Genomic DNA, 12,317 nt, shown 5'->3' on the forward strand with positions numbered 1-12,317 from the left:
ATGGTGTAGGGTTGTCTTAGAAAAGGTAAGCAAATCTTTGGATTGTCACCGTTATCTCAATTATTAAAACCATAAAATGGCGACAGCTTTAAGATTTGCTCACTTTTACTAAGGCAACCATATGTCAAAGTGTTCGCAACATTATTCTTTACATTTTCATATAATATATTTAAGAAAACTCGACGAGGGTAATTATCTAATAAAATTTAATTAAATAATTATTACTTAAGCGTAGCCTCACACGAATGCGAGGCGGCTAGCCTAGCCCAGTACGTTTTTACTAATTATGTATTAAACTCGATGAGGGAAGGTCGATCTAGTTCGGGATCTTAGACTATGTTATGCCTATGAGATAAAACATAATAATTTTTAACAAATTCTAATATATTTATGTTTCATATACAGGGTGATTATTCATTTAGCGGATTAGGCGATAAAACACACAGTACGGAATTTAGTAGCGGAAAATCAGACAGTGAGTATGATGTTATATGTTAATAAATTTATTTCAATGGGAAACAACAATCTGAACAATAAGCATTTTTAACCCATTATGATTTCTCGGTGATGTTTTTTATTCTTCTATGTAGTCAATATTAATTTCTTTTTGCATGCATGATCTAATATATGGATAATCCATATAAAACGTTTTTTAATTAACCAAAAAGGTCTTCAATCACGTTATTATAAAATGATTTTAAAACTTTAAGGTTTACATCAAGGATTGTTAGCTGATTAAATCAGTTTGTTTTGACTAGATGCAAGCGTAGTCCATAAACAATATTTAAAATGGGTGTGCAAAATTAAATATTTAAATCAATTATATACATAATAATAAGAAGAGGCCCTTACAAATTATAACGCTTAAATTTTCTGAATTCGAAATATATTAATACTTGCGTTTCTATATAGAAATGCGCATTAATGTCAGATCTGTAGAAAGGTACATCCGAGGTGTGGAGCGGAGTAAATTGTTGTCAAAAGTGTTCTAAATTTTTCAGATATATTAATTAATGCCAAACTAAGTAAACCTCCATTAGCCTTATATTAGAACTTACATACAAAATTATCTGCTCACGCGTTGCGTGATTTTCTCGTGAAAAAGTCGTCACGTGTAAATGAAATTTAGTCTCTGTAACTCGAACAACATGTCTAAAATATTGAGAAGTTAACCGAAATGAATTGTAATTTGCTTTCCATGCATTTCGACTTGAAAATAAATTCTCAGAAAGCATTTTAATACATTCACGATATCGATCAAATAATTAAATTTTATGTATATAATTGATATATATATAAATTTATTGGATCAGTGTTTCCAAAACTAGGACGGTCATCATGACTATTGACAAACGAACATTAACTACTATAGCGTGTCAAACATTTTCAAATCTTAAAATATTAGTTTTTAAATATGAAATGTTCGAAAAAGTTTGGAAAACACTGATGTAAATCGAATTATTGGTTGTGGAATCAGAAAATTTTAACTGGTCAAATATATACAACTTTACTAATTTAAACAAATATTATGTTTTATAAATTGAGTGATAATATTTGAATGTTACTTAATTCACACTAAAATTTAAATTATCGAGATATCGGATACATAGCACAGCATTCAAAAAATTCTTACTCATATTATAAAAAAAAAAAACTAGCGATTCAAAAAATCAACGATGCAAACGCAATTAATTACAATTATTCTCAATTGTTTCTTTGATTTGCGCCGCTTTTTTGCGCAAATATAAAGATATTTTAAAAACACCATGTATGATTGTATCATTGATTTTTATGATTGTATCTTTGGAATAGCCCGAAGGCCAGCGACAGATTTCAGTTGGTCATTTCATTTCGATTGATATGATTTATGAAACATCATGAACATTAGCTGAATCAGTAAAAGTGAGTTCAATAGTATCAATACAAGCATCTAATAGTATCTTTCTTATCCACATTGCTTAACGGATATGTACTCTCTCACTTTCAAGAGAAATTATTTAAAAAACCGTATGTATAAATTGTCAATAGAAGTGGTTTAACTTATATTTCTCTATTTCTAACGTTAATGAAAGGCTATCATTTCCCAACCTATCCGTGGTACCGCAGCTGACGTTCACTAGGCTTTAACACATTATTATAAGACCAACCTGAAAGAAAACTAGCCGTGTTGGTTTTGATCCAAAGAAAATCTGTTGGTAGCTCACAGGCTATGATAACGAACACATATAACAATGATTATTTTAATCAAATAAAAAAAAATTGACAAAGCGCATGTTCATTAACATTTATATTTGTAACAATGCGCATGTTTTTGGATAATAAACAAGTGTGTAAAAATTTTGTAATAATATTAATTGTTATGTGTGGCCGTTACAAATATCTATTGTATACGGTTAAACACTGTAAAAATGAATTGCTTCTACCCGCAGTTTCCGGTGGTTCCATCACTGATGTGGAAAGGCGTGCTATGGTATGTACATACAATTGAAAAAGGAATGCTTTAAATTCTAATATTAATAATTTTATATATTTTGGTGCGGTAATACTGTAATCAAAATTAAATAAATGCTTTTATTTATCAAATCAAAATTAAATTTTAAAAGCTTTGTAAATATTACAACATACCTATGTATTATTACGAACATAAGTAATGTACATTATCAAAGGAGAATAATAAAATTTGAATTTTCCGTTTATGTTAATTATTCTAGGGGAAGGTCAGCGGTAATAACTTTCATTCGCACCATTTTATGATATGGTGTATTAATAGTTGCAAACATATACAGACTCAACGATGAAATAAGCTTTCTTCGAAAAAAATGTGCCGTTGCTTAACAATAAGTGAAAACTAATATTATTTAACTTAAATCAATAATCAATACTTTTATTTTTAAACGAAAAAAAAAAAATCAAATTTTACCTAACTCCTTTGTATGATCGGTTTTTGCTGAATTGTAGTAAACACTTCTGTAATGTACATCACTCTTTTTCGATTTAGTACAATGGTAGCCCAAACAGTATTCTTTCAAATTCATAAGATTTAAATATTTATCTTGTAAATAAAATTTATGTTTAGTGTCAAAGAGAAAATCCTGAAATCTTAAGATAATTGATTATCGCCGAAGTTTCTACTTAAAATGGTATCTCTTAAAATGGTAATAGCTCTTAATATTCTTAATATACACTTTGAATTAGGGTGTTAGGACAGCTCTATACACCACCAAAAAATCTAATCAACGCCAGAAAGGCACTCTTCACATACATTACATTTAAGATACCATATCATTATCAGAATTGTTCAGGGGATTCTGCGAAGAATTTCTAATGATGTGAAATTCGCCTAAAGATCCGTATATTAATAGTGACCGTATAAACATACAAACAAATTTTTGTTAAGTCAATTTTTTATTAAATATCTTCCTTTAGTTGTTCCAATAAACGGGCAAAACCCCCATCGTTATGATATCGGCGTTTCAAGATATTAATGGCACGCAAAACTGTTTTTGCGGTATATTTCGCTTCTAGTGATCTAGAATGTAAGCCACTTTAATATCGAAATGTTGAAACTGAGAATAAACGTTCTTTATATTATTATTGCTGCTTAATGAGAAAATCTTTCTCGTTAATGACTTAATAAGAAAATTTTTTTGTGCAACAACTCGTGCCCGTGTCTTAAAATAGAAGTACGATAACAGGATAAATTTTTGAATTTGATTGAATACTTATAGTTTAAATAAAAATTAATTCAATATAAAATAATTGAGTTTTCTGTTTAATATTAGACAACTGAAATGCCAGTTTCAACAACATATACTGGAAATCTCGGGGGATTTACTGGACCATATGCTCCACATATTAGACGTTCACTGCCGAATATGGCCCACTCTATGCTTATTAATGAGCCAGCTAAAATATATCCTTACCATTTATTGCTTATAACGAATTATCGCCTTCCTCATGATGTTGACCGGTGCAATTTAGAGGTAAAAATAAAATATCACGTTCTATAAAAAATTTAAACTAATTATTAATTTTTTTTTGTAGCGGCACTTATCAGATGCAGAGTTTGAGGCGATATTTCAAACCAATAGAACTGAATTTTATAGGTTACCACAATGGCGTAGGAATGAAATTAAACGACGTGTGCGATTGTTCTAATTTTCTATTAAAATTTATGCGTTCAACTCATTTTGTCATTCACAAACACCCCGGGTTCTTAACCATTTCACCTGATACAATTCTTTTTCATGTTTCAAGCTACTTTCTTATCTAAATTTTATATGTAGTGTTAAACAAAACAAAAAAAAAAAACTATTTTAATTTATGATACAGACCAAAAAATAAAAAAAAAATTGTGTAATTAATTATTGGTCGAAGGTGTTTCTATTTTTATTTTTTTGTTGGCAACTTTTGTTTTTATTTGTAATTGTATTTTTGTAAAAATACTATTTATTTATTTACGCGCTTTTAAACGAATAATATATTTTAATAAAAATTTTAATAATTACTTTGTTAAAACCTTTAAATAATTAGAGGGGACAAAAGTTTTGAAAATAAAATGAACTAGATTATAAATAGAATGGAACCTTATTATGAGTATTCAATACTGCATATCGGATTTCGATCTTAATACAATTTGTCCTTCAAAGATACCTTGATAACATTTCTAGTGTCAAGTTAACTAATTTTTAAGAAGATGAGTAATTTTTGATCAATTTCTTGAAGATTTGGTTATATAGAACGATAGAGGTATTATGAAAACTACGAAATTAACTGAAAGGGTCAAGAATTGTAAGATGACCGATGTTAAAGCCTTTCGAGAAAGTCTATTTTTTAAAAGTAATAACTTTCTAATCTACAAATAGTACACCGTAGCAAAAAGAACATAAAGCAAATTGAAATTTCGGAAAAGAATAAGACTTCTGACTTCTTCATAATATAGGGCCGTTTTTATTCTATGGTTATTTATTGCCCATAGAAAGAAAAATGTTAATTATAATTTGTAGTTTCTGAAGAAGTCTCAATAGAGAGACGAAACGTTCAACTATAATCTTCTGATTTGATACCAAGTCCAACTTCCCTGTGATTCAATCTGTTTATAGACTTTTTGGACGTTTAAATTTTTTGGACTCTTCTATCGTTTTGTATTCTAACCTAATCTAATTCACCAAATCTAGTTTTTTTTAAAAACTCCCCGATCATGTCCTTATTTTTATTTTTATTAAATTATATTATTCAAATAATTTTAAGGAGCAGCTTAATAAATTAGTGTAATAAAAGAATTATTTAAATATAAATAATTGGACCGGATAGCAATTTAAAAAATGGTGGCTATTAAATATAAATAAATTATATTGATTATAAACAGTGGCTTCAAGTTGAATTCGCTTATCGTAATATAAATACCAACCGTTTTTTGGAGCTATTAAAACATAGATGATGCTTAAATGAAATCAAGGCTACTAATTAAAATATAAATATAAGGATTAACAGAAGAAAACGTCGATACAACAAAATATTCTCAACCGTGCTCCAAATATTTTGTAAATAAAAAAAAAACATTTTTAACTGTAGTTAAGCCTCTATATAACATCGAATTTTTTTAATTTGCTAATCAACAAATAAAGTAAATAAAAAAACGTAAAATAAGATAAACCTTCGATACGTAAATTTTTTTCTATTCCGCAACAACGATTTAATTCTGTTTGTAATCAATATAATTTTGTTTATATTTGTGTTCTTAATAATTATTATTTATCATCAAGACAGCTTAAAAGTGATTTATATTCAGAAAACTAGAGAGGGAATAAAACTTGTCGGCCATATTAGTATGAACAATACTCATTGTTGTTCGCTAGCAGTAATTTTCCCTCATTAATCGGGTAACATTATAATTATTTGGAAAAATTAATCGTCTTTTTAATGTTTAACTCCAAAAAAAAAGTGAGTCAATCCTTCGCAAGTGAAGTGTTCGCTCAGGTCATAACTTTAAGTCCGATCTTAAACGGATCAATTTCAATTATAGTCGGTAACGATTTACCGTTATGATCTCAATAGTGTCTAATACACTATACCACCTGATCTCAAGATATATTACCGAATGTGTATTTACATAAAAAGCAACGTACAGGGTCTCTCGGTTTCAAGTTTAATGATACCGATTGGATGCTTATTCACCTTGTTTAACGCTATGAACAAATTTATACCTCGGTGGAATAACAACTACCATTACTTTGAGCATAATGGATCAATACCACGATGAAGGTGGCTCCAATATATAAAATAGCCAACATAACGACATCTTTTTTATTTCAATACTGTGTTCAATAGTAAATACGAACATGCTGCGGGACAAAGACAATTTCTTGTTGAAAACATTAGTTTTCCTCTGATCATCAAAAATTTTAGAAAAAATTACCAAAGTAAAACACTGTTCATATCAAAATGGCCACCTAGGCAAGATTTGTACGGCGAATTAATTAACTCTCTAGTTTTCTCCATTTTAATGATTCTATGTATATCAGATTTTTTATCACCAATACTTTCCGAGTAAGGTGCTTTATATATTACTGAAATATATGCATTTATATACAATAATTTAAAAATTGTATTTTTTTTCTTGTTTTCAATTATCAAACGATTTAAATAAAAATATCTAAACTTAATGAAAGTAGCATTTTTTGATAAATCAAATATCATTAATGTACAAAAATTCATATAAAATGCAAAATTAATAAAATTCGTGATAAATAATTTCGAGTTTATGCATCAAACAGTAAAAATTTTGAAAGGAATGTTTCAGCAGAATTAAAAGCATCATTTTTCGTAGAAGATATTAAATCTAAAAGTTATGAAATTAACTCGCAAGTTGCAGCCTGATTTAAATATCAGTTCATATTCTCACTGATAAGAACATAATTATCTGTTTGTAACATTTAATATTATTCACGAATTTTATCGATATTTTAAAGGAATGTTCAAGTATTACGCCTTTTTTTTATTATTTATGAAACTCCCCTGATATTCTACCTATGAAGCAGTGGCTCGAAGCAAATTTACTATATGATTTTTAAAATAGTATATGCAGTATATAATACACAAAATGATATAACTTTTGTCGCTCAGTGGAAAATCCAGGACAAAGATACATCATTTATGTAATGTGTATTGCATATACTATCATATAGTAATGTTTTTTTATACATTGTATCATTAACAAAATAATACCTTGGTAATTTTGGTCACACTAACTTAGACTAATAATTTCATTAGTAGGTGTGAATAATTAAACGGATACTAAGAATCTATGGAAATAAAGACATCGATATATAACCCAAAACTATACCCTGGTGACATTGCATTGGCCAATCTTAAAAAAACAAATTACTTTTTCAAAGCACGCAGTTTACTAGGCTCGAAAAACACTTTGAAATACCCAAGGTTGGCCTCTGAAATGTAACTAGGGTTTACTAACACAATTTTTAGTCTAAATTGATATAAAATTTGACGAAATATATTAGGTCGTTAATGGCACATGTATTCTTTAAATCCGAATATGATCATTACAAGAGAGACACCCTACCTAAATAAAATCGCAAAAACACTTAATTAAACTTCTTTCCTGGTGTTTAAATGAGCTACGTAAACTTGAACGTCCTCTTATCAAGTAAAATTAGCATATTGATTGAGCATTTACTTACTTATTTTACAGTATTTTTTAATTGTTTATAATTTTATTTAAACGAAGGTCCAAATTACACGTGTTCAATTCGATCAAAATTTAAAATTACTAATAATAAACACTTAAGAATATTATAAAATAATATCGAAGAGTGCAAATTTAAAAAAATCAAACCGAAAAATGCGTGTAATTCAAGCCTAAATGTGGTATGTTGATTGATTCACTCTTGCAGTTTTAACTGAATCATTTCTGTTTCATTAATAGACCTAGGATCGTTTAAAAAAATGTTTTGAAACGAACATGATTCTTGTTAAATCTTCTTGAATTTTAATTTATTTTGAAAATAATCATCAATATCGATAATTTAATTATTATAATCAAATTCTAGTTTTATACTTGGAGATTTTTGAGAAAATGAATCATAATCTATACGCAACTATGATTCAGAGAAAGTGTACAGCGCACAAGTGGTAAATAAATTTCAGTAAATAGGTAAAATATATAATCTTCATCCTCTAAATATTTACCATATAATCATTTAAAGAAATTTGTAAAAAAAAAAGAGTAGTCGACATTTAGAAAAATAATCAATCTTCTTTAGGTGTACAGAATTTTCTATTGACTATAAAATATAACAAAATGGCAGGCAGCTTTTGAGAATTCAAGATTCTCAAATGTAAAATTTAATCGTAGACTTTTTACAACAACAACAAAATATGGCTGTAAATTGATGCAGTTCATTGTTCTTTATTTGCATAATAAGAATATTTTTTGATGTTTTCGTTTGAAAAATAAGTGAAGATATTTTGATATAAAATTCTAAAATACTTCGAGTTAATTCTTTGTTGTTTGAAGATATGAAGAATTAAAATAGTTGGAAAGAATTAAACACCATATTTATCAAAATTTCCTTGATGTATATGGTATTTTTTTAAGGAAAAGGTAAATTTATTTTTGCTACCGGCCGTATATTTTCCTATTAAATATTATAAATGCATTTTTGACACAATTTTGAAATATGAGATCTGTTTTGATTTTGATCCATGCTAGATCGAATAAAAAAGTTTTGGCATTGCGTTGGCTATCTTAGGCAGGTTTTTTACAAGCTGACAATCGAAAAATTAATTTAAAGAAATCGCTACAGGCAAACCCATGGCCTAAGTGTTGTTTATAATTAATAGTAAGTCTTTTATTGTCGTAAAGTGGGTCAACAGATCAACGAACAGAGTTTATATTTCAAATTTTCATCAAGCATTGCTTTTATAGGCTAGTCCATAGATAATATAACTATAATAATATATTTAGTAAAATATTGTTAATTGTACTAAGGAGTAAAAAAAAATGATTTTAAGAAAAAAATTAATAAGTTAACTATTATATTTTCAAATTGAGATTACTGTATATTTGATTGAACTGTAAGTAGTTTTAAAAATAAAAAATTTACAAAAAAATTATAGGACAATAAATATTCCTTTTAATTGAAACTTATTGTTATACAACAATAGTTAAAAATCTGATTCTAACCAACAATGGAATAATATATAAAATGATCAACCTAATTTTCAACACATTTGGCCAAGTATTTAATTTTATCCTTTGCCCAATCTTTCCAAATTTTAGTAAGTGTTTCAATTAATATTCAATTTCAAATAATATCCTAAGACAAAATAATAAAAAAAACTCTTAAGTCCTCGAGAAGTTGAACATTATATATTTTATTTTATTTCTTCTCGATGATATAAAAAATATAGTTCCGTAACGTCTAAACAAAAAATTTGAAAACAACCGTATTCTAATTTTTAAATAAAATACAGTGGAATCTCAATAACTAGAACATCAAGGAAAATGCAAAAAAATTCGAGTTAATGAGTTTTCGATTTAACAAGCAGTTTTAGGTACAGAGATTTAATTGCATAAATTTCGACTTAGAAAAGCGCGATTTAGTAGATATTTATTGAAATAAATTGCGTCATTGTATTTTACTAACTATGGGTTACGTAGTAAGCTATTTGAAAATCGAGTTACAGAGTATAAATATTTACTATTAATATCTCGAAGTCTAAATAATCCGAAATACCGCGTATTTAAGGGTTCTGCGAACGGGAATAGAATTTTTTCGAATTAATGAGGATGACGACTTAACGAAGTTCGAATTATTGACGTTCCACTGTATTTTCAAAAATGAAACGATTCTTGAACGATAAAACGTAAATACATTCATTGATTTGGCTTAAAAAGAACAACATATTTTATGCCAACACTACTCCTAATTTCTGCAATACAATGATTCTTAATTTAAACTGTTTATGTGCAAAAGTACACATCGCTGTAATCTGTAGCATCAAACGTTTTAGTTGTCACATAAGAACATAAAAAAATTCGAAGAAATTCACATTTTTATAGTAGATAGTTGTTCTAAATGCGTTTGATGACATCATAGTACAAATTCGTATGCAAATTAATAATAAAAAGGAATATTTATTGTATCACTTCAATTAATAATTTTTTTTTATAAGAGAAAAAAAATTCCCATTTATGTTTTTATTTATTCTAGAGTGAGAAAACAAATTATAAAATCAGTGTATGTGCTGAGTCGCTAAATATATTTGAAAAGAAAACGTATCTATTTATTATTTTTCCCCTTTCAACTGTATTTCAGAATTTTAAAGATGAAATTCATGCTGATTCAGACATTTTTAAGGAGTACTTTCAATAAAATTGAAAAGGTGTGTGAATAATTTTTTTATTATTCAGATAAATTTCTAATCAAATTCTAATTTCTAACTTATCAACAATTCAAAATATACTTAAGGTAAATCACGTTCTTTTTATCTGCAGTGATGAAGTACTTAACTCAATTATTATTTCTAGAAATAATTGTGCTGCTACTTTCAATTTTATTAAAATTATTATTACTTGTTTTATTTCGTCAAGGCTAACAGGATATATTTTGTATAAAATTATAATCAAAACATTACTTAGTATAGAAAAGATAATCTAAGTAGTATGTTAAGAAAAATTAATATCAGTGATCGTCTCTATCATGCATGAATCATTCGAAATTTTGGTCTTTATTTAAATCTAGATATCATGAATTGCTTTTATGTTCGTTTATTGATACAATTATTGCATACAATCAATTGTGATTAGTGAATAATTCATAATTATTGAATTTTTTGTATTTCAACTACAAAGACCTTGAACTTTTATTAAAAAAAATTACGTATATAAAAAATTATACGTTGTAATTACTATTATTGTTAATAAAAATAAAATTTCCGTTGCGATTTTTTTTAGAAAATTAATAATTATTATCATATTTATTTTAGTCTTATTATTATAATTCAATTACATAATATTAGACAATACTTTTTTAAAAATATTCGGGAAGTATTGTTGGTACAATCATAGATATTATATAGTACTAAAAACGTGTGCTTATATATTTTTTATCAAATTTTATAAAGCCTCATTTATAGGTTTCATGTATCTGATTAAATTCTTGAAAGTATTTTAGAACATGCCTGAGTGAGGTGGTATTCAGAGCAAGGCCGTTATATATTACATTTTCAGAGATATGTATCACAATATCACGATCTGCACGACCGATATTGAGTGATATTGTTGGATTTTCGGCAATGACAACACGAATCATGCGGCCACAACTGATAAGCATGTCGAATGATGGATTAAATACTTTATCGTTTCTGGTTTTCGAGCACAAACGAATTGACGTTCTATATATAATGTAACCAAACTCACAGTTATAAACTAGTGTTCGAAGCAGAATACAGTACAAATTTACATACTACACATTTTTTTTTTGTTAATTTTTAATAAGAGTGTTGTAAAATTCTGCAATCTCTCATTGCATTAAATTCGGCCTTCAGAATGACATCTGAGCTATTATTGGATGAATATAGCTTAACATAAAAACATGGGAACTCAATGAACCCAAAATTGGGTACCTATCATTTAGAGGTGACATGACGTATCTCATTATCATAATTTAAAATAATGAATATTCCTAACTGGTTATTATCGTTTAGTTATATCAATTTTAAGCAGGGCCGATTTGCACAAAGTGCTGCCCTTGAGCAATGGCAAAAAATGCCGCCCTAAGTTTCTGCAACTAGTTCTGATACAATAAAATACATATACAATTTTAAATGAGGAGAAAATTCCGCTCAAATCTTTTTTATCGATGTTATATATGCTTAAGAATTCGTCATTATTTCAGAAAGCGTATGAATCGGAATTTAAAAATTATACGTTTGGCTGAGAATATGTTTGTGAAATTCAAAAGTATAAAATTTTACATCTTCAACATTTTTCGTCATGCCTAAGATCAAGTTCATATGTACGTAAAAATATTTTGATCTTTCGATAAATTTGCCTCCCCTCCCCCAAAATTTGCCGCCTATGGTCAGGGCACATGTGACTCAATATGTAATTCCTGGCCTGATTTTCAGTTAGAGAATCAATAAGAAAATTTTCTTATTTTAAATCCTATATTTCTGGTTTGTATTTCTTTATTTTTAGTTTCGTCTTCTAACAGGTTTATAATGTTACTAAAAGGTAGTTTACTTGGAATTTTTTTATATAATTTTGAATGAAAAATAATTTTTGAAATCCA

The 12,317-nt window shown here is 27.5% G+C and overlaps 1 protein-coding gene across 6 annotated transcripts in view; it reads left to right on the forward strand.

The window, feature by feature from the left end:
• Window positions 1-4,337, forward strand: part of LOC123295303 (actin-binding LIM protein 3) — a 118,758-nt gene extending 114,421 nt beyond the window's left edge. For 2 of the 6 annotated variants that reach the window (XM_044876609.1, XM_044876618.1), the window contains exons 12-15: window positions 406-475; window positions 2,430-2,470; window positions 3,783-3,983; window positions 4,045-4,335. In XM_044876609.1, coding sequence (XP_044732544.1) covers window positions 406-475; window positions 2,430-2,470; window positions 3,783-3,983; window positions 4,045-4,158 — 426 coding nt within the window. In that variant the 3' untranslated portion in view covers window positions 4,159-4,335. Of the gene's footprint in view, window positions 1-405; window positions 476-2,429; window positions 2,471-3,782; window positions 3,984-4,044 lie in introns of those variants that run through there. The other 4 variants (XM_044876634.1, XM_044876642.1, XM_044876626.1 and 1 more) reach the window with 3 other exon arrangements.
• Window positions 4,338-12,317: the final 7,980 nt, after the last annotated feature.

Source organism: Chrysoperla carnea, chromosome 1 (genome assembly GCF_905475395.1).
Source record: "Chrysoperla carnea chromosome 1, inChrCarn1.1, whole genome shotgun sequence".
In the NCBI taxonomy this organism is placed as follows: Eukaryota; Metazoa; Arthropoda; class Insecta; order Neuroptera; family Chrysopidae; genus Chrysoperla; species Chrysoperla carnea.